Consider the following 24,001-nt stretch of genomic DNA (forward strand, 5'->3'; position numbering starts at 1 on the left):
TTTGAGATGGGGGTCCGCGGCCATATACATATCATTTTGGGGGTCTTTGACATGAAACCGTTTGAGAACCACTGCTGTATGTGATCTGAGCAAAGAGCCCATTAGTGGATATTTCTCATTAGATAGATGATTGTAGCTATGTTCTGAGTACTGACATAGCAGTCATTAAAGACCATGTACAAAATGTTGCCTGGCAGGCTGCTAATTACATAATGAAGACTGCTTCAACTATGGCCATCTCCATTTCAATAGTACTACTAGCCTGCAACTGAGCTTGCATCTGCAGCATTGATCCAGGAGTAGATTAATAAATGTCAGGGCTTTAAAGGGGATGTAAGTGGTATTTTGTTCTATAGCAATGATTACTACCAGAATATAGAGCTATTTAACACAGATTTTAACAGACATATCACTTACTACACCTGTGAGTGCTCTGTATAGTAATACACTGGTAGCTCAGTGTATTCCTATACAGAGCACACCGACATAGTACACACTTAAGACTTTGATAAAATAAATCTCTACATAATACAATTAGCTAAAGCCATCTGTGGGTCTCAACCTGTGGGTCTGGACCCCCAGGGGGGTCCCCACATTATTTTGGGGGGGTCCCCAGATGACAGTAAAGTGACAATTTAAAGACGTTTAAGACCTTTTTAATACATAAGAAAATTTCAAAAATAGCATTACTTCATCAAATGTAATCAACAAACTATACTATACAAACTGGTTAAACATTGGCTAAATAGTCAAATAATATAAGAGGCAGAAATTATGAAAATATCCGATCTACAAGCTCACAAGGCCTCGCATTGCTTGGCCTTGTGAGCTTGTAGATCGGCTATTTTCACAACATTTATCCGTGGACTCGGGGGGGGGGGGTCCCCAGTTCAAATAGGATTATTTTGGGGGGTCGCGGCCTGAAAAGGTTGGGAACCACTGCTCTACAGCTATCAGCAGTGATAGTTAGGCCTGTCACAATTATTACGTAATCGTCTAATCGCAATTATTTTATATAATCGCAATTGTTTTTGCATAATCGTCATAATCAATTCCATGTTAAAAAATGTCATATATTTTCAAAAAATGTCAAAAATAGTGGAAATAGCAGATCTATAAGCTCAAAACGCGTCGCGATGCGACTATTAATGTTTATTTTGAAGTATAAAGTAATTAAATGTGTGTTATTTGTGTGTTATCTGCCCTGTGCAACTTTTGTTTCCGAAAGCTAAAAGCCAAACAGAAATGTCATTTTTATTCATAATGTTCCATGCATATTCAACGACAGAAACGCAATTAAATCGCAATTATTTGAGTGATAATTAATCGTCAACTTTAAATTTGTAATGGTGACAGCCCTAGTGATAGTTTCTCATAAGAGAAGTCACACCCTCCAGTAGCAGTGGACTCTGTCCTGGAAGGGGGAATGCCTGTGCAGTCTCTCTCTGTGGGTGCAGCGGTTTAGACCAATGAATCATTTACCATTCACTGGGAGGAGGGCCGGTGGGTCATCGTGGCTCGCCGGTGGACAAATCACGTGGATGAGGCTCAGTGACTATTCACATACGGCCATGAACGTCCAAAGATCTGCATTTTCCATATATGGGGGAATTGGCTGACAGTGTAAGAAAACATCTGACTCTCATGTCAGTGGAAGTGACTAGTCACCTAAGAGTGATTTTCCAGAATGAGGGAAACAGTACTAGTGCCTACTGTACATCTTACAAGCATGCAGTGGTGTAAATTAACTACGTACTGTACTTAAGTACAGTTTTGAGGTATTTTTACTTTACTGGAGTATTTCAAATTGTCAGTGCTTTTACTTCTACTCCACTACATCTCAGAGGCAAATATTGTACTTTTACTCCACTACAATAATTTGAAAACTTGAGTTACTAGTTACTTTGTAAATTTTGATTATTATTACAAAACATACATTAACCACTTCAGCCCTATATATATTTTGGCCATTTGAAAATAGCAGATCTACAAGCTCACAATGCGTCGCATCTTTTTTTTTTTTGAAAACTTGTGAAATGGGATATTCTGCATAATGAGTACTTTTGGTACTTTAAGTACATTTTTATGCCAATACTTCTGTACTTTTACTCAAGTAAATTTTGAATTACGGACTTTTGCTTGTAACGGAGTAATTCTACATTGCAGTATTGATACTTTTACAAAATGTGAGTACTTTTCCCACCAATGCAAGCATGCATCTGTCTACATTTCAAACAAAAGGCTAAGCGTGGAAGAAACGAATGCCGTTGACAAAGCAGAGTAAGAGGCCTGCCTTCACACTGTCCCCCAGCCCATCCCCACATGGCCAGTGTGAATGAATGCTTCACCCTATAACCAACTGTATCACTCTGCCAATAGAGAAAATGGGCCAGTCGCTGTGTGGATCCATCAGCTCCCACAAGACAGTGTGTGAGCCAATCAAGCTGCTCCGCTCACAAATCCACCAATAAGACGTGTGGTGGTAATGTGCTGCCACGTTAAGAGGATGCCGGTAACAGAAACCCTATAATCCTGTTAATGTTACCCCCACTGTGTGTGTGTGTGTGTGTGTGTGTGTGTGTGTGTGTGTGTGTGTGTGTGTGTGTGTGTGTGTGTGTGTGTGTGTGTGTGTGTGTGTGTGTGTGTGTGTGTGTGTGTGTGTGTGTGTGTGTGTGTGTGTGTGTATGTGTGTGTGTGTGTGTGTGTGAGAGAGAGAGAGAGAGAGAGAGAGAGAGAGAGAGAGAGAGAAAGAAAGAGAGAGAGAGAAAGAGAGGGAGAGAGAGAGAGATTATGTCTAACAGAAGGGAAGCCAGATGCAGAAAGAAAAACATTCACATGGCGACTACTCAGGTCCAAAGTAAAATCCTGAGTGTTAAATTAACTCGAACTCTGAATTAACTCCTGTACACTCGCAGAGTTACACATGGATACATTAACATTGACTGTGTAGGTATAGTAGGTACAGTAATAGCAGCATTAGGGATGGTGTGACTTTGACATGTTGGACGTGTTTTAACGAACGTGAAACGCTGCAGACTCCTACGCACTCTGTATGGAAGATGGAGATTATAGGGAGAGGATGTGTGACGGAGGTGTGAGCGTGTTTTTGTGGGTGCTGTGTGAGAAAGAGCACAATTCTGTGTGTGTGTGTGTGTGTGTGTGTGTGTGTGTGTGTGTGTGTGTGTGTCTGTGTGTGTCAGTGCATGCTGGAGCTTACTCTGGTCGGCATAGTTCTTGATCTTAAGTTCCAGCTGCCGAGCATGGGACTCCATTCTATCCACATGGATCTGCAGGTCCTTCTTCTCCTGTTCCTGGGTGTCCTCGAATTCAATGAACTTCTAACTCACACACACACACACACACACACACACACACACACACACACAAACACACACACACACACACACACACACACACAGTGGAGGTAACATTAAGGAGCATGGACATTTTAGTAAACACGCTGTCACCACTAAAATAGTATTACTGTTTGTCTGTTGCAACTTCTAAGAAAGACACTGATCGATAGATTTCAGTCATCTCACCATAAACCGCTAAGAAACTACTCACACCAGTGTAAGTACAGCTAAGAGTGCCAACTAAATACTCCACTGATTTGACATCACTTTAAATTTGGCATGTCGGACCATTCATTAATTGTATTCTCTGACAGAAATAGCACCAGAGAACTAAAGCGTGTCTGAAAGATAACTGAAGGCACAAGAATTTTGGCAGCCTATTGTTCCCTCTGCAGTTCCGGTTCCTGTCGCACTTCCCTCTGTTCTGCCAGGCGATGAACGTGTCCCTGGCGGAACCATGAGCAAAAGGAGAATGTGTGTGTGTGTGTGTGTGTGTGTGTGTGTGTCCTGTCCAGCTGAACCAGACAAGGCCCTGATCTGACTGCCCTCATTTTCCTCTACACTCATAACCTGTGCGTGCGTTGCATATGCTGTATAAAACATGGAAAGAATGTCGACATTTTTTAAGATAACTACTAAAAAAAGAAACTTTAGCCTGTCTCACACTGGCAGCCTAATGTCAGCTGCTCAGCCAAAACACGGCTCCTACTCAGGCATTGTCCTATTTACACAACTGTTGTTCTCCAAAAGATAACCTGTTTATTTACATTGTAGGGATGGTCTGTTGTTTTTAGAATTTACTTTAAGATACTTTTATTAACTTGAAAGGCTCAAAATGGCATTGCTCCCCTAATATATTGTTGAGCTTGCTCTACCCTTGACGATCAGACAAGCCGAATCGGTATCATCTTTTTAAGTCACTTCTAAAAATGCAACTGTGCAAGAAAGCCTGGGGTAATTGTATTTATTTTGGATTCCTCTTAAGGTGACTCTCCACCAAACAGACTACAACTGACTGTTGGCAAAAGTTGGTATATAGTTCAGCACAAACTGTCAGCCGACGTTAATGAGGACTCATTTTTACAGGAAGTGTTGCCATATTTTGTGAGAGAAATAAGCAACCAGGTCTAGGAAAACAAGCCCAAAAGAAGCAACTTAGGCTTCATTAAACCTAGTCTGGGAGGCTTCGCGTCAAAGCCTGTACAGCAGGGGCACGGCCACTGCGTTGTGATTCAAATCAACAGCCAATGAAGAAAGGGGGGCGGGATCCACATGCAGTGGGTGTTGCATTTAAATAGGAGCGACGGGAAGCAATTCTCCTTGAGAAATTGCGGCCGCCATTGTTGTGTACTGCTGTTTGCCTCTCGTCGGACTGTTCAGACGAGTTGCACAGCTCTCAGACCGGTAAGAGGCGTGTCCGCTCAGATTCTGAGCGTAAGTTACATCCCGCCCACAAATACCAGGGCTCTGGCCCAGAAGTTCCTCGCCCCTCCCGTTTGTATGCGAGAGCTGGCGAAAACTTCTGGGAACTCAGATTACATTAAACCTAATATGCATCGGCTATTTGAAAATAACAGATCTACAAGCTCGACTATTTTCAAAAAACTCTTGCAATAAAATGGGGAATATTTGATTTTTTCTTTTTTTTTTTAAACATTCTAACAACACAAATGCACAAAACATTTGCATGAAAATATTTGAGAACCACTGGTTTAAATAATAACTACATCCCTGAAGCTGTAGGCATTAACTGAATGCTATATATTTGTTTTACTTTGATTAAAGCACCCAAATGACTACTCATAGGCTAATCATACTATACTGCATTATAACAGTGATTATAATGCATTATACAATCCTTATAATGTACTGCAACTATGAGAATTATAATGCACTATGATCCTGGCGTGTGACCAGTAATTATGAAGTATTATGATACTTGACCTTATGAGTCATTATAATGTATAATGTGTTATGATAGCATTATGAATACCTATGATTGCTTAATCATACAATGTTATAAGCAGATTACACTGCATTTATACTTGACCAGACAATGTGTTATAGAATGCTTTATATTGTGTTATGATTATTGTTATAAAGCATTATGAGTAGAATTTCTTATAACTATAACTATACAGTGTTATAAGCAATGTATAAGTATTTATAATATACTTATAAGTATCCTTATACTGCATTATAGACATGGGATGCATAGCAAGTGTTACCCAAAAGGCAACCATGTTGCTAGTTGCCACTGCAACCAGTATATGAAAAAAAGAAAAGAAAATTAGAGCAGAGCCACCAGCTGATTGACCTACATTATGAAATGAGTCAGTATTGTATGTTTGGCTTTCATAGAAGCCCATCAAACTGACAAGACCTGCTACAATAAGTGAGCAGGTTTGTCCAGACCAGAGCTGCCACAGAGACCTGCTATGTAATCTATCCTGTGCCAAGTGCCCTAGTCCCACCTGTGACCTCATCGCTGTGTAGCTCGGGAGTGGGTCTGATAGCATTGCCATCCAGGATTTGGGGGTGCAGGGTCAAAACATTACATGTTTGACCTATTCTACAACATTGCATCAAAAGTGTAAATGTAAATGTTTTCTTCTTGTCATCCAGTGATGAATGCTGAGTCACCTGCTGTTTCTAATGTTAAGGAGGGCCCCACTGGCTAGATGTGTGAATGAGGACCTTTTAGAGCAACAAGCAGGGATCATACAGACTTTATTAATTATTATGTATGTTATAATTAAATTACAGCTTTTAGGGTCGTGCCTTATGCACATGGGAAAGCTATGTCCCACCCAGCATCCCTCCCTTGAACTAATGTATGGCTAATGTATCACTTTATGGCCCAGGGGGCTATCATTACCCATCTTGGTAGCTACACAGTAAAATCCTCAGTGTTAATGTATCCATTTGTAACACTGAGCAAGTCTAAATGTAACAGAATGGACCGGTAATTTGGTTACATGGTTAAATGAGCACTGAGGATTCCAACTGTGCATGTTTATATCCTGACTGAACGACATGGGAGGATGGATGGGATGGGCCGGATTCTACCTCTACTCGCCACGTGTGATGCTTTACAGGTTGCTGAGGATGCTGGGAGCAGTGGTGGAACAAGTACTCAAATGTTTTACTTAAGTAAAAGTAGCAATACTGCAATGCAGAAATACTCTGTTGCAAGTAAAAGTCCGGTATTCAAAATGTGCATGAGTAAAAGTACAAAGGTATTGGCATCAAAATGGACTTAAAGTGCCGAAAGTAAAAGTAATATTACGCAAAATGGCAACATTTTCCAAAATGTATAAAAAACTTTTTAAAATAGCAGATCTACAAGCTCACAACGCGTCGCTTTGCATCGCATTGTGAGCTTGTATAGATCTGCTATTTTCAAATAGCCAAAGTATGTAGGGATAAAGTGGTTAATGTATGTTTTGTAAAAATAATCAAAATCTACAAAGTAACTAGTAACTCAAGTTTTCAAATAATTGTAGTGGAGTAAAAAGTACAATATTTGCCTCTGAGATGTTGTGGAGTAGAAGTAAAAGTACTGAAAACTGGAAATACTCCAGTAAAGTAAAAATGGACTTAATTACTTTACACCACTGGTGATGCTTTACAGGTTGCTGAGGATGCTGGGAGGATCCACGGATGGATGGATGGCTTGATCCCAGAACAGATGATGCTGCACACCACACACCAGTGCCTTCACATCCAGTGTTGCCAGGTCTGCTTATTATCATTTCCCCCCAAGATTGCATTTGAAAATAGCAGATCTACAAGCGACGCGTTGTGAGCTTGTAGATCGGCTATTTTCAAATAGCTGATGTATGTGTTTAAAGTGCTCACGTGGCCCACGGTCGCTTCTTTTGGGCTTGTTTTCCTAGACCCGGTTGCTTGTTTCTCTCACAGAATCTGGCAACACTGTTCACATCCCTCGCTATACCTCCATCTCGGCGGGTCCTCATCTCTCCTCTCCTCTCATTCTAGCCTCCCATCCCCAAAACAACCAAACCCACCTCCTCGGCGTGCTTCCTCAGCGCCTTCTCCCTCTCGTACTGGGTCATGAGCTGCTCGTTGTCCTCCTTCAGCAGCTCCAGCTCCACCTCGTGCTCCTGATTCTCGGCGAACACCGAGTCCAGGTTCTCCAGCACGGCCACGACCAGCGGCATCAGCTCCTTCACCACGTCCTCGTCGTAGCGGCCGATGAGCCGCTCGAACTCGCGGTAGATGCTGTTGGCCAGGCCCGACACCCGCTCCGACATCATCGCCCCCGACGTCCCCGGGTCGTCCTGGTACACAACGACGACTCCCCCACCCCCGTCCTCCTCCAGCTCCATGTTTTCCTCTCCTCTCTCTCCCTCTCTCCTCCTTCCTTCCTCTCACAAACAAGGACCGAGCTCCACACACACACCAGTGTGAAATACCGTCCCACTTTATCCCTCCGGAAAGAACACGAAATAATAATTAAAAATACTACTATTACTACGTTAAATGTAACGTTTCTTCATGACAACAACCGCACGCACACTGAGATATTCCGAACGGCTCTGGGTTAGATGCTACGTGGATTTCTTTCTCTTCCCCCCCCTCCGCCTCTCTCTCTCTATTCTGTCTCTTCTGTCTCCTCCATAGAGTTATAATGTATCTAGAAGGCGAACCGCCCCGCCCCCACCTATGCATTTCAATGAAGGTTGCTCACAAGCGCACGAAGCACCCAGAAGTACGTCTACTTCCTGGATGGGCTCCAATATTGGAGTCCATGGAGCAGGCGCACTAGCGTTTCAGACGGTGGAAGCTTGCGCAGTGGCGTTTTAAAATGCAAAAATGCTGCAATCTCAGGTTTGACCACCAGGCGACGGCAGCTTCGCTGTTCCACCGCGGTTCTGGTGGCTTGGGTCTCTTCCCACAACAGCTGAGTTGTTGACCAGACGATCACGTGATGACGTCGTATCGTATGACGGACGGTGTCGCGCGCGGGGAAATAGCCCGATCTACATGCTCACAACCAGTCTCTGCGTGACAGGTTGTGAGCTTGCAGATCGGCTATTTCCCCGCACGCCACACCGCCGCACGACGGAGTATAAAACAGACGTAAAGCGAATAGGGGTTCTTTTTGGAAGCTGAACTCGGTTTCATTATGTCATGTAATTTATTTTATAGGCTAAGCATTGCACACTACCACAAAGTGTATTATCTGGGCTATTAGGGTATTCATTCTTTTTTTTTAAATTATATATATTTTTAAATAGTTATGATTATTATGTATTTGTTTTTGTCAAATAAAAATAATAATCGCATTAAAAACAAGAAGTGTGTTTGTAACATCAAAGGTTGTCAACATGGTTAACATGTGCAAGTGTTGCCTCTACCTACCACACAACACATGTCAAATTTGCAGGGGAATTGATTGATTGAATACTTTATTCAGAAGTTTGCAGAGAAAAAGCACATGGAAGTACAGTTGACAATACAAGGTCAAATAAAATGGATAGCCCAGGAAAGCCGCAATGGCTTGTTTCAAATGGGATCCTCACATATGTAATGGAACATAATTCCTTCAATATTTGACATGTAGTTATGCTTCCTTTAGGCAGACTATTCCCACTTCACAAGGCAATAGAACAAATAGAAAAGGTACACATATTATTCCACTTTAGATATTACAACATTATTTGAAAATATGTATTTGGGTTGAACTTAGATGCATGTAGGCTATGCACTAACTACCATAGGCCTATACCCTATATACCAATAGATTGGTGTGGTGGTTATCAATACATTTCTACCCAATCTATGGTATTCGGTTTCTGCTGGTGCTTTGTTGCTAGATGTTACCCCATCTATGGGGAGGGATGATTTCCTAGAAAGACCAATTTCACTTCAAAATGAATGGAGACCACATCAGAATGTGTCTCAGAAAATATAAGGGCATTCAAAATGAAAGTAGTTGTTCATGTTCTATTAACATTGTATTATTTCCTATAGCTATACCTGTGAACTTCAGTATAACCAATCTGCCATTGATCACAGCAGAGTAAATTACACTAAAAGGTGGAACAGTAATAGGTGAGTGATGGTAAAGTCCCTTTACCACACTCTCCATTATCATCTTACATAATCAGTGGGATGGCACTGACGTATTTACTTGAGAACTGTGCTTTCTACAGTACATATTTGACTATCTGTACTTTACGTAAATAGGTGTATTTGATTTTTTTTCACATTGTGATGTGACCATAGTGAACTTGCAGATTGTCTGTTTTCCCCATTATTTTATTTCTGAATATTTCTGGAAAATCTTTGATTTTGTCATTTGCATCATGGTCAGATTTTGTGTTGTGCTTTATAATTTGTACGTTTGAATACTTACGTAATTTAAAAAGCATGTAGCCTACTTCTGAATACTAAAGTATTATTTTTTAAAGCAAGTACACCAATACAAATTTGACTAAGCAACTTTAACTTCCAGTTGAGTAATATTTGACCAGGAATATCTACACTTTGACTCAAGTGCTGAGGTTCAGTACTTTGTCCACCACTACTTAAATGACATTCTTGTTAAAATGAGCAATGCAAAAGTGGAATTTATGGAAAGCAGCCTGTAGGAACTACCCTGCTATTTAGAGGCGAGTGACAGCACACAGCTGATGAGGTGAAGGGTTAAGGGTGAACCCCAGAGCTGATGTCAGATCCAATTCATCCTCTGTTACCCCAGGTGGAGGAGTGAAACGAAAGTGCTGGAGGAGAGAGGTGAAGAAGAGGAAGAGCTCCATCCTGGCCAGACTCTCTCCCGGACACGCCCTACGACCTGGGAGAGACAGCACAGAGCCACAGTTTCAGTAGATGCAATAACTGATTCATATGGATTCAGACTACAGCATACACATGACATCTACTAATTGCAATGTCAGCTCCATACCAGCAGAGAAGGGCATAAATGCATCTTTCTTCACAAATTTGCCATGCTCATCTAAGAAGTGTGCTGGGTTGAATGTGTATGGATTCTTCCATTCATTCTCATCATTTAGAACAGACATCAGAAGGGGGATCACAGTTGTTCCCTGTTATGAAAAACAGAAGAGTTGATAAAGGACAAAGACTAATTTCATGAATTTAACTGAAAACATTAACTGTATCATCTAATTATTTCCAACCTTCTTGATGAAATAGCCCTGAAATGTGACATCTCGGTTGGTGACATGAGGAATGGACAACGGGACAATGTTTGCAAGTCTCTGGGTCTCATGAATGACTGCATCAGTGTAGGGCAGGTTCTTCCGGTCCTCTACAAGCACCTGACGACTTCCAATCACCCTGCTCAACTCTTCTTGAACTTGATCTGGGAAAACAAAAGAAGTCAATAACTGACTTTCTCCCACATGGGCATCATTTTGGGTTCCAGGGCATGGCAATTGCCACCCCCTAGCTTTCTAGGGGGGGGGGGCTCACTATGGTACAACAAAACAGGAACCCCCAGGAAGAAGAGTCACTGCTGAGGGAGTGACTAAATAAACAATAAAACAGCAGTGGCAAACTACAGAAGGGTGTAGGGAGGATTAATTGGCATAATTACTAAAAGGGGTAAAAAAAAAGGACATGCATTTGTGAGTTGAACATTTTAATTAATCCAGCACAAGCAATTAGAAAATAACCAACACATCACTGTATATAGGCATTATATGAACAATAAAATTGTGTAATGTTAATGATCTGCAAATGCTTTAATATTCCAAGCCTTATCTTTGATTATCTTTTTGCGTTATGTCACCAGTTCCTGTGTGCGTGCGTGCGTGTGTGCACTTTTTACTTCAGTGCTTACCCTGTATTTGTGGATATTTGGCCATGAACAACAAGCCCCATTCCAATGTAGTTCCAGAGGTATCAGTCCCTGCACCAAACAGGCTGCCCACTGACAATATCAGGTTCTCGTCATGATAGTAAGAGTCCATCTCACCAGAGTCCTACAAGGAAACAGACACGACGCGCACACATTGCAGAACAAATATGTAACAGTGTAGCTACTGCAGCCGTTTCTTCTTTGGAAGAATGATAATGAGCAAAACTGTCGGGCAGAAACCTTGTACAGAACTTTTATTGCATCATTTTTGATTTATTCTAACTTAAAGTGGTTAGGTCTGTTGGTTGTATAAATATGTAACCAATAAAACATATTAACAAGTGCTTGTGACTAAATAATAACTACACTGAATCCATTGGACTACAGGTTATTGTTTTCCCCATTTCTTCCTGAATATGAACTGTTCTGGACAGTTAATATCCCACCCAACAGCAACAATTTCCTATTGACATTTCCATACCTCATCTTTCTGCTTACGCTTCAGAAAAGAATCCACAAACCCCCTGCACATCTGAGGGTTCAGAGTCTTTTCCAGTTGTTTTACCAAGTCTTTTATGGCGCTTAATTGCTTTTGAGTTTTAGCCATGAGCAGCTTACGGGTCCTTATCCACTTTAACAGCCAAGGAAACGTGTTGTACAGCTGTCAGATAAAGTAAAGGTAAATTGATTGTTAAGGCAATGTCAACTTGATGTTTATTCATGAAAGATGACTTAAAGTGGCAATAGATTGAGCACCCCTGACATTGTTCCACAGCAACTGACAGTTGCCTAGGGGCTGCTGTCTTTGTTACAAGAATCCGGACTTTTAAAAGTACAAAAGTATTGGTATCAAAATGTACTTAAAATACCAAAAGTAAAAATACTAAAATGTTTGAAAATAGCAGATCTACAAGCTCACAACTCGTCGCAATGTGATGCGTTGTGAGCTTGTAGATCGGCTAGTTTCAAATAGTGTAAAAATAGGGCTAAAGTGGTTAATGTAAGTCTTATAATGTAATAATTTATGTCTGCAAAGGCTGGAATGTGAGAAATTAGATGGATCGGACGGATCCATCTTGATCACTTAACTAAAGAGATACTATGTACCAATTTCCGTGATGTTTGGGCAACATTTGTAGATGTACTGTATATTTTCTTTGCAAAAATTGGCCTCCTGGTGGCGCTATAATCGGGCAATGTTGAAAGGCTGGCATTTGTTCCTCAATGTAGTGCGAATGTGCGTGCAAAGTTTCACCGCAATCGGGCGCTGCGTTCATGATTTGCTGCATTTTGTTCAAAACGGACCACTCCTGCAAACTTTAGATCAGGCAAATCAGGATGGAATATGAAAAATGAAACAGATCAGTCTTGATCACATGACTATAGAGATCATATGTACCGATTTGCCTGAAATTTGGATAAAATCTGAAGGAGTAATATCCAAAAATGTGTTTTACATAGGTCGGCCTCCTGGTGGCGCTATAAAAGGCAGATGTAAACTAGAAAAAGTGCTCCTCGGAGCACAGGTCTCCGCCAGGTCAGGTACGTTATTCTGGCCTCCTGGTGGCGCTATAATAGGCCAATGTGAAAAGGGTGCCATTTATTCTTAGGTCTTTCACGGCAATCAGACACTGCATTCATGATTTGAGGCATTTTGTTCCAAAAATGTGTTTTGCTAAATTAGACTTGCTGGTGGCGCTATAACAGGCCAATGTGAAAAGGGTGCCATTTCTTCCTCGGCCTAGTGGGAATGTGCGTGTGAAATTTCACGGAAATCGCAAGCTGCGTGCATAGTTTGAGGCTTTTTGTTCAAAACGGACCAATCCTGCAAACTTTGGAAGCCAACCATAGGCAATGAGGATGGAATATGGGAAATCTGACAGATCCGTGTTGATCACATGACTATAGAGATAATGTGTTCCGATTTGCATGACGTTTGGATAAAATCTGTAGGAGTAATGTAAAAAAATAGGTTTTGCACAAATCGGCCTCCTGGTGGCGCTATAACAGGCCCATATGAAAAAATTGGGGCAGAGGTTCTGAATTGGCATCCAGGGAGTGTTTGTTCACAGTTTCAGAGTGACCGGGCCAACGGTGCCAGAGATTAGCTGCTCACAGACAGAAGGACACACACACACGGACGGACGGACGGACGGACGGACGGACGGAGGGTAAAACATACTCTCTCTCCATGCCTTCGGCCTGGCGGAGACAAAAATGTGCACATACAAAGTGTTAGCACTTATGATGCAGTTATGGGTAAAAACACGAATCGGCATGTTATGGCGCCACCATGAGGCTGATTTGAACATTATCAAGTGGCATTTCTTCCTCGGCCTACTGGGAATGTATGTGCAAAATTTCACGGAAATTGCACGCTGTGTTCATGATTTGAGGCATTTTGTTCAAAACTGAGCACTCCTGCAAACTTTGGAAGCCATTCTTAGCCAATCAGGATGGAATATGAAACACACACGCACAAGGACGGACGGACGGACGGACGACAGGGTGCAAAACATACTCTCTCGCCATGCCTTTCGGCCTGGCGGAGACAATATTATACTTACCTGTATTGATGCAGAGCCGGTAAGGCGTATGTTGTCATTGGTCCTATTCACCATGTCTTTGAATTGTGGGTCAGTGTATTCAAATCTGTTTCCATACACAATTGATGAGATAATATTGGATGCAGCATAATGCAATGGATGTGTTGTATCAAATGCGTTACCTGTCAAAAGTGACAAACAAAAAAGAGAGCATAATATTGCAGTATATTTTGTTGGTGGCTTAGAAGTAGCAAAAACAATCAACAAAAAAAAAAAAAAAACACTCCCCACCACTTTGGCCTGGCTTTGTTTCCCAGCAGTGGTGCTTCTGGCTTGGCCAGGCACTCCAAAGAAAACAATTGGCAATGTGTGTGGTCTACACCTTACTCAGGCCAAAGGTGGATACAATTTTCAGTCAAATAAATTAAATCATATGTACTTCACCTTCTTGAGCACCTCTAGAAACCTAGATCATGTAGTTCACAAATGATATATGTAATTGAAAATCAATCCATAATTGGTACTGCATACTAGAATATAATAGAATAGAATAGTCCCCACTCCTTTGGGGTGTTATTCTGTCACAGTATGTGTATATATGTGTATATATATATGCACATAGCGTGAAATTCGTCCTCTGCTTTTAACCCATCCTATAACAACTAGGAGCAGTGGGCAGCCTTCTCCCTCCATTGGCGCCCGGGGAGCAATTAGGGGTGAAGAGACTTGCTCAAGGAAACACACATCGACACATTGCTGTCATGGCCCTGCATTATGGTTTTGGATTAATTGAAACATGGGGTGGCTCATCTTACCCAATGTCTCAACTTACCCTTTATTTCCTAAACATCGGCATTGGCAATGACTATAATGGGAAATACTGTAAAGTTGTTTCAATAACGCATACTGTGTAAAATGTGTACTGCACCTTCATATTTTTCAAACAATTTGATTAGCTGCTGACTCTCCTCCATAATTTTCTCCTCTGCTGCTTTCTTCCCCATCCCAAAGTCTCTCAGGTTAGCCAGGCCAAAACGCCTCATCTCTCTCCACGACTCTCCATTTGCAAAGATGATACCTGTTAAACATCAAATCATGCAACAAAGGGCCACATATTGTCAGGCAGAGATTATGGTTAAACACATTCTGTAGGATATGAACCAATAAGACTATATCTATAATGATGACAAACAGAACTTATTTTGCAACAACTCCAATTTCTTTGTGCTTTCCTCCATTTTCTCTCTAATGTATGTTGTCAATTATTGTGAGCTTGTGAATCGTCTGTCGTGTGGAAACCTCATATGTCCAAAACTGTTAGTTTTCAGGATTCAAATTCAAAAGTATCAAAAGTAGCAGATCTACAAGCCGAAAACGAGTTGCTTCATGTCGCGTTTTGAGCTTGTGGATCTGCTACTTTTGATACTTTTTGTTTGACGCTGTAGGATGACCAAGTAGGGCATTCAATTACGAAAAAACACAAAAAGTATAAGTCCATACCGTGTCCACCGTAAACATCTTTTAAAATAGGAGTGATCTCTCTGTCCCCAAACTCTTCTGCATGGTTGACCAGGGCCTCCTTCACCGTCTTATATCCTGACAGGACCACCACTTTCTTGAGGCCAAAATACACAGTAAATACAGACCCATATTTCTTTGAAAGCTGAAAGAGAATAAGAAAACTGTCAAACGTCATAGAAATAAAAGAAAAGTGATTGGTCACATAATAACAATGTAGCAATACTGTGCAGTACACAGATTTTTTTAGGTTTCAAATTACGTTTCAAAAAATAAATTATCATTATGGAAAATTGGAAAAGTGGAATTTAAACTATAGCTACCGTATAGGTGCAGTAATAGTTGTTTGTTGTTGTTGCTGTTGTTGCTGTTGTTAAAATAGTTTTTGTTCAGTATCAGGGGTCTCCCTGCTCTCAGGTAAAGAGCAAATCATTTTTCAGTTCGGGATACCAATTGTATCCAATCAGGAGAGAGAACTCATACAGGATATGGGATAAACAAGTGAAATTGAAAGTGATGACACAAAGAAGTGAGCAGACAAAAGGAACTGAAACACTATAAAATGTAAGCTGATGAATGGGTACTCCCTCCTGAAATTGGCCCACTTGTATATTTTCAGTTTTCTAAGGAGCTGGAGAGACAGAGACCCCTGTAATTGAACAAACACTCTATAGCAACTATCTGACTATTGAGCTTTAACCTTATAACGAAACCCTGTTTTTAACCAAAAAATATAATTTACTTACTCATACCTTTAAGGTATATAGAAGCTACAGATGTTCATTATTATTAGACAAGGTACAGTATTTTGCCTCTAGCTTTATAACTTGAAATAGTATTTAATAATCCCATAAGGGATGGGTCACAAAATGTAGGCACGAAATAAAATTACACATTCATTCCTTTTTTAATGATATGTTGGGGCATTTATTTACCCTTTATTGATATTGACAGTGACAATGGAGAGAGATAGGGAATGTGGAGAGAGTAAGTGCTGACATTCAGCTCTTACCATTCGGCTTTCGAGTCGCCCCATGTTTTTATTTGTATTTAGTTTATTTGAGTTTTTGTTGTTCCATGTCAATTATTGGTATCACGATGCAATCCAATATTTATTTTGATGAATAAAATGTTATTTTAATCAATCAGTATGGTAGAATAGTATGTTATTATACAATATAACAATGTGGTGGTTGGAGCTGGTCTACTCTCCCACTGGTGTCAGGACAAGGTGGCAAGTAGCCCCTGCAAGACATTTAAGCATATAAGCAGGGATTCCCTCTTGTTTGAGCGGTGGATGTTTGGTGTCCCATCTGGGTATGCAATTACCTCTCTCTGTCAGCAGAGGTCATAAAATACACATTGCAGCTTTAATCTTAAAGAAACTTTCACTTATAGTTGAGTGATATTTGACCAGGAGTAACTTTGACCCAAGTACTGGGGTTCAGTAGAGTGGTCTGCTGCCACTCTTATTTCTTTTAAAACACAACTAAAGACCTTTCTGTTTGCCGCTGCCCTTGATTGAGTTACTTTTCTTATTATTTTTCTCTTCTGCACTGTAATTGTATGTTATTTTTCAACCTTGTTGAAATGTGCTATACAAATAAAACTGCCTTGCCTTACTTTGTCCACCACTGAGTGAGTATACTGTATATCACTTCCTCAAAGTATTTTAAATACTAGAAAATGTGCTCCTCGGATCACAGGTCTCCGCCAGGCGAGGTGGTAAAACTGTCTTACCTATTTATATTACATATTGTGATGTCACGTGAAGCTTGACCAATGTTAGGTGTTCACAGGACAGACACACACACACACGGACGGACAAAGTGAAAACATACTCTCCACCATGCCTTCGGCCTGGCGGAGACTTCGGCCTTGGGTCCACTTTCTGACATCTTCTTTAAGAATGCGGCACCAGCTTCATCAACTTGAACGTCTTCTAGTTCTTTAAGTGATCTGTAGCGTCTCCTCTTACTGGTGTAATGTGCTCGTTGATGTTGTCTTTGATCTATTGAATACTGTGACCAGTGCCTTCTTTTCCTTTCGATGTTCTTTACAGACTCTTGTACTTTTTCTTCCAGAGAATGTAGCAATCTTTGCTGTGTCATGTTGTCAGCATTTGTGGCTTGTCTTCGTTTTTTGTCGTTGTCTCCGCCAGAGGTGGAGAGTATGTTTTCACTTTGTCCGTCTTTGCTTCATGAAGAAGCAAAGGCGTTGCGCCTTTGCTTCTTCATGAGGTTTCAGATGATGATTTCCTGCTTCTTCAGTTTGCGTAATGAGAGTTAGTTGCATTGTGTGATCTCAGCTGTGATCTCTGTTTGTACTGGAAAGTACTGTTCCTGAATGATCCTGTCTAAGCTATTGATTACCTCACTTCCAAAGACGTAAGTAGTCTTTGGAAGTAACACACCTATTTATAGGATTTTATTTCGTCATGCGTCCCTCTAGCCAATCAAAAGCATTGGTGACAACATATTGTCACGTGTCACGTGAAGCTTGACCAATGTTAGCTTGGCTAGGGGGGGGGACACACAGCGGGACGGGAACGAAAACATACTTTCCACCATGCCTTCGGCCTGGCGGAGACAACAATTCAAAGAACCCAGGCACATTCCACGTTTAACCACTTGAACCCCAGCATACCTATCCTGGGAGTGGTTATTTTTTGTCAAAGATGGTGTAGGTGGTGTAGTACACGTAAAAAGAGGTCCAAGTACAGGTCTGTTTCACTAAGACTGGATGGTTTCAGAGGTTAAACTCACCTCACAAAGGGTGATATGGGGTCTGTGAAGATCCAGCTGCAGCAGGTTACCCAGCAGAGGCAATGGCCTTGGTCCCGGAGGTTCCTTCACCTGTTTGTGGTTACTGGAGCTGTAGGAAAAGTAGATGATAACCAGAAGAACCACAACAGTCCCCAGCAAGGTCGTGGAACTAGTGGACTGGAGGAAGATGAAATTGTCAGACAGAGACATCGTTTTCTTTTTTTTTACTTTTAGTTCTCTCAGCTGTAGCAGCAAACACTGTTTGTGCTCACTTATATAATGTCCCAAAAGCATGTTACCATAGTGCTGATAATACATGAACCGCCCTTCATACTTAAGGGAGGAACAAGTTGACAAAAAACAGCTTGGACCAGCTGGTTTCACAAGTCACGAAGTGTTCCATTATAGTCACAAAGTCACAAAGTGTTCCATTATAAAATAAGTCAATAACTGACTTTCTCCCACATGGGCATCATTTTGGGTTCCAGGGCATGGCAACCCCCTAGCTTTCTAGGGGGGGGGGGGGGGGTCACTATGGTACAACTAAACAGGAACCCCCAGGAAGAAGAGTCACTGCTGAGGGAGTGACTAAATAAACAATAAAACAGCAGTGGCAAACTACAGAAGGGTGTAGGGAGGATTAATTGGCATAATTACGGTAATAAAAGGGGTAAAAAAGGACATGTATTTGTGAGTTGAACATTTTAATTAATCCAGCACGAGCAATTATAAAATAACCAACACATCACTGTATATAGGCATTATATGAACAATAAAATTGTGTAATGTTAATGATCTGCAAATGCTTTAATATTCCAAGCCTTATCTTTGATTATCTTTTTGCGTTATGTCACCAGTTCCTGTGTGCGTGCGTGTGTGTGCGTTTGTGCACTTTTTACTTCAGTGCTTACCCTGTATTTGTGGATATTTGGCCATGAACAACAAGCCCCATTCCAATGTTTTTCCAGAGGTATCAGTCCCTGCAGCAAACAGGTTGCCCACTGACAATATCAGGTTCTCGTCATGATAGTAAGAGTCCATCTCACCTGAGTCCTACAAGGAAACAGACACGACGCGCACACATTGCAGAACAAATATGTAACAGTGTAGCTACTGCAGCCGTTTCTTCTTTGGGACAATGATAATGAGCAAAACTGTCGGGCAGAAACCTTGTACAGAATGTTTATTGCATCATTTTGATTTATTCTAACTTAAAGTGGTTAGGTCTGTTGGTTGTATAAATATGTAACCAATAAAACATATTAACAAGTGCTTGTGACTAAATAATAACTACATTGAATCCATTGGACTACAGGTTATTGTTTTCCCCATTTCTTCCTGAATATTAACTGTTCTGGACAGTTGATATCCCACCCAACAGCAACAATTTCCTATTGACATTTCCATACCTCATCTTTCTGCTTACGCTTCAGAAAAGAATCCACAAACCCCCTGCACATCTGAGGGTTCAGAGTCTTTTTCAGTTGTTTTACCAAGTCTTTTATGGCGCTTAATTGCTTTTGAGTTTTAGCCATGAGCAGCTTACGGGTCCTTATCCACTTTAACAGCCAAGGAAACGTGTTGTACAGCTGTCAGATAAAGTAAAGGTAAATTGATTGTTAAGGCATGCAATGTCAACTTGATGTTTATTCATGAAAGATGACTTAAAGTGGCAATAGATTGAGCACCCCTGACATTGTTCCACAGCAACTGACAGTTGCCTAGGGGCTGCTGTCTTTGTTACAAGATTCCGGACTTTTAAAAGTACAAAAGTATTGGTATCAAAATGTACTTAAAGTACCAAAAGTAAAAATACTAAAATGTTTGAAAATTGCAGATCTACAAGCTCACAACTCGTCGCAATGTGATGCGTTGTGAGCTTGTAGATCGGCTAGTTTCAAATAGTGTAAAAAATAGGGCTAAAGTGGTTAATGTAAGTTTTATAATGTAATAATTTATGTCTGCAAAGGCTGGAATGTGAGAAATTAGATGGATCGGACGGATCCATCTTGATCACTTAACTAAAGAGATAATATGTACCAATTTCCGTGATGTTTGGGCAACATTTGTAGATGTACTGTATATTTTCTTTGCGAAAATTGGCCTCCTGGTGGCGCTATAATCGGGCAATGTTGAAAGGCTGGCATTTGTTCCTCAATGTAGTGCGAATGTGCGTGCAAAGTTTCACCACAATCGGGCGCTGCGTTCATGATTTGCTGCATTTTGTTCAAAACGGACCAGTCCTGCAAACTTTAGATCAGGCAAATCAGGATGGAATATGAAAAATGAAACAGATCAGTCTTGATCACATGAGCATGTGTACCGATTTGCCTGAAATTTGGATAAAATCTGAAGGAGTAATATCCAAAAATGTGTTTTACATAGGTCGGCCTCCTGGCGGCGCTATAAAAGGCAGATGTAAGTATGACTGCATAGCCAGACATGTCTCCAACATCATGATAAAGTACGCGGACGACACGACAGTGATAGGCCGAATCGTCAACAACGACGAGTCTGACTACAGAGATGAGATCAACTCACTGGCGCTCTGGTGCCAGGAGAACAACCTCGCTCTCAACGTCGACAAGACCAAAGAACTGATCGTGGACTTCAGGAGGCCACGGAGAGACCATGCGCCCATCCTCATCGACGGTGCTGCAGTGGAAAGGGTCAGCGAGTTCAAGTTCCTCGGAGTACACATCGAGGAGGACCTTAAATGGGAGATGCACACCACACACGTGAAGAAAAAGGCTCAGCAGCGACTGTACTGGCTCCGCCGCCTGAATAAGATCGGAGTAGGACAGCGCATCCTCAAGCTGTACTACAACAGTTCGGTTGAAGGCGTTCTAACAGGCTGCATCACGGCCTGGTATGGGAACTGCACTGCCCGAGAGAAGATCAACCTACAGCGAGTAGTGCGATCGGCAGAGCGAATAATGGGAAGCGAGCTCCCAGCGCTCCAGGACTTGTACAAGAAGCGGTGCGTGGTCAAAGCCAAGCGCATCATCAAGGACAAGTACCACCTAAGTCACAAACTGTTCGGAACCCTACAACGACCGCGACCGGGCAAGGGGACCTACCGCAGTATCAAGAGTTCCACTGCCAGGTTTTGGAAAAGTTTTAACCCGGCTGCTGTCAGAATGCTGAATGAAGCATGAGCTCCTTTCAGCAGCCTGACAACAGGCGGTACTGCCCAGCTGGTTGCAGACTTTTCTGGCTCTTCCTGAACACACCTGTGGATTATACCAGGAAAATGACTCGGACTTAGCTCCCCCTCAGTAATATGAAAAACACTTGAGGAATCACACCAAAAACCCTTTAGGTGTACAGTTTTTGTGACAAAAGCTTTTGGATTTTTTTAAGAAAGGATTTAATTGTACTTTTTGTGGCAAAAGCTTTAGTCAAAATGCTAATTTGAAGAAACACTTGAAGATTAAACATTAAGAGGATTATACCAGGGTCAGTCCACCCTTAGGCTTCTGCACCCTAATCCCATGTATAACGCACAAACCTTTTTTTGTTGGTCTTTTTTATTTTTATTTTTATTTTTTTTATTAAAAGGAGCTTTTTTTTTCTCTAAGCACCTTAACGTCTATAAGTATATCATGCACAGTATACATACATTGCTGCTATGCTCAGGCACCTCAGTCTGTCTCTTATCTCAGGTACTTTGTAAATATTTGGCTTCTATTGTTCTCTTGTTTGATCTCCTTCCCACTTGCCCCCCTACCCCTCTTCTTCTCTCTCTCCCCACTCTTCTTTCTACGGATTTAACGTTGCGATGGGAATGATGTACAAAAACAAATTTCACCCACTTTTTTACCTTGTAAACCTGTGATGTGACAATAAACCTGATTCTGATTCTGATGTAAACTAGAAAAAGTGCTCCTCGGAGCACAGGTCTCCGCCAGGTCAGGTACATTATTCTGGCCTCCTGGTGGCGCTATAATAGGCCAATGTGAAAAGGGTGCCATTTATTCTTAGGTCTTTCACGGCAATCAGACACTGCATTCATGATTTGAGGCATTTTGTTCCAAAAATGTGTTTAGCTAAATTAGACCTGCTGGTGGCGCTATAACAGGCCAATGTGAAAAGGGTGCCATTTCTTCCTCGGCCTAGTGGGAATGTGCGTGTGAAATTTCACGGAAATCGCAAGCTGCGTGCATAGTTTGAGGCTTTTTGTTCAAAACGGACCAATCCTGCAAACTTTGGAAGCCTCCCCTCCCCTTCATGAAGAAGCAAAGGCGTTGCGCCTTTGCTTCTTCATGAGGTTTCAGACGATGATTTCCTGCTTCTTCAGTTTGCGTAATGAGAGTTAGTTGCATTGTGTGATCTCAGCTGTGATCTCTGTTTGTACTGGAAAGTACTGTTCCTGAATGATCCTGTCTAAGCTATTGATTACCTCACTTCCAAAGACATAAATAGTCTTTGGAAGTGACACACCTATTTATAGGATTTTATTTCATCATGCGTCCCTCTAGCCAATCAAAAGCATTGGTGACAACATATTGTCACGTGTCACGTGAAGCTTAGACTGAGAGAACGAGCCCCATCCATGGTCTCGAAGGGCGGATCCAAACCCAGGCGCCCGGAGCAGTGCGGCGCCCCCTATTGCTTCACCAATCTATGTCCCCGCCTCCCCCCCCTCCCCCCCCAAAAGGCTGGGTTTCCGAGGCTTCGTGAAGCTTGACCAATGTTAGCTTGGCTAGGGGGGGGGGGACACACAGCGGGACGGGAACGAAAACATACTCTCCAGCATGCCTTTGGCCTGGCGGAGACAACAAGAACCCAGGCACAGCCCACGTTTAACCACTTGAACCCCAGCATACCTATCCTGGGAGTGGTTATTTTTTGTCAAAGATGGTGTAGGTGGTGTAGTACACGTAAAAAGAGGTCCAAGTACAGGTCTGTTTCACTAAGACTGGATGGTTTCAGAGGTTAAACTCACCTCACAAAGGGTGATATGGGGTCTATGAAGATCCAGCTGCAGCAGGTTACCCAGCAGAGGCAATGGCCTTGGTCCCGGAGGTTCCTTCACCTGTTTGTGGTTACTGGAGCTGTAGGAAAAGTAGATGATAACCAGAAGAACCACAACAGTCCCCAGCAAGGTCGTGGAACTAGTGGACTGGAGGAAGATGAAATTGTCAGACAGAGACATCGTTTTCTTTTTTTTTACTTTTAGTTCTCTCAGCTGTAGCAGCAAACACTGTTTGTGCTCACTTATATAATGTCCCAAAAACATGTTACCATAGTGCTGATAATACATGAACCGCCCTTCATACTTAAGGGAGGAACAAGTTGACACCCCTGCTGAAAAAAACAGCTTGGACCAGCTGGTTTCACAAGTCACAAAGTGTTCCATTATAGTCACAAAGTGTTACAAAGTGTTCCATTATAGCAATGAATGAACATTTCTGCCAATAATGACATCCCCAACAAAAAAAAAAGCAGAGATTGTGTAATGAACACTGAACATTGTATTGTCATACAGTAGTAACAAGGCAGAGAGCTGAACTTTCACTCTGCATGCAATACACACACACACACACACACACACACACACACACACACACACACACACACACACACACACACACACACACACACACACACACACACACACACACACACACACACACACACACACTTCTCCATTAGCTTGAAAGGAAGTGACGCACCATGTGCCTCTAGCATCATACATGCAGATTGCAGGTGACCCACTGTTCTCTGTCTGCAGAGGATGTGATGCAGTCGTGAACACTGATGACCTCAGAGAGTCCTGTAGCAGGCAGGCAGTGTTTTTGGTAATGACAAAGCAGCGCTGGCAGAATTTTAGAACAAGGCTGCAATCCCAGCATGAAGCTTGCCCAGCAGCCTGCCAAAGAATGCTTCTCACTAATTAGACAGCATATATGATTAGAAACAAAAGTACAGTTTTCGTGGCTGAGGTGGATCTCTAGTGAC

General features: G+C 41.8%; 2 protein-coding genes across 6 annotated transcripts in view; both read right to left on the minus strand.

The window, feature by feature from the left end:
- Positions 1-7,730, minus strand: part of spag9a (sperm associated antigen 9a) — a 50,609-nt gene extending 42,879 nt beyond the window's left edge. For all 5 annotated transcript variants that reach the window (XM_084072856.1, XM_084072857.1, XM_084072854.1 and 2 more), the window contains exons 1-2: positions 7,388-7,730; positions 3,218-3,338 (exon numbers count right to left, since the gene is read on the minus strand). In XM_084072856.1, the coding sequence (XP_083928982.1) occupies positions 3,218-3,338; positions 7,388-7,708 (442 nt within the window). In that variant the 5' untranslated portion in view covers positions 7,709-7,730. The remainder of the gene's footprint in view (positions 1-3,217; positions 3,339-7,387) is intronic.
- A 2,083-nt stretch (positions 7,731-9,813) lies between these two features.
- On the minus strand, positions 9,814-23,195 carry LOC311054657 (cytochrome P450 2K1-like; the record flags this gene model as incomplete). The annotated part of the gene is made up of 11 exons (XM_084070661.1): positions 9,814-10,179; positions 10,291-10,432; positions 10,526-10,710; positions 11,191-11,332; positions 11,690-11,839; positions 13,716-13,936; positions 14,683-14,832; positions 15,255-15,417; positions 18,038-18,214; positions 19,040-19,090; positions 22,986-23,195. The coding sequence occupies 11 exons, from the start codon at positions 23,193-23,195 to the stop codon at positions 9,992-9,994; spliced, it is 1,779 nt and encodes a 592-aa protein (XP_083926787.1). The 3' UTR covers positions 9,814-9,991.
- Between the last annotated feature and the right edge of the window lie 806 nt (positions 23,196-24,001).

The sequence above is a fragment of the Gymnoscopelus microlampas genome (genome assembly GCF_963454915.1).
Source record: "Gymnoscopelus microlampas genome assembly, chromosome: 11".
Taxonomy (NCBI): domain Eukaryota; kingdom Metazoa; phylum Chordata; class Actinopteri; order Myctophiformes; family Myctophidae; genus Gymnoscopelus; species Gymnoscopelus microlampas.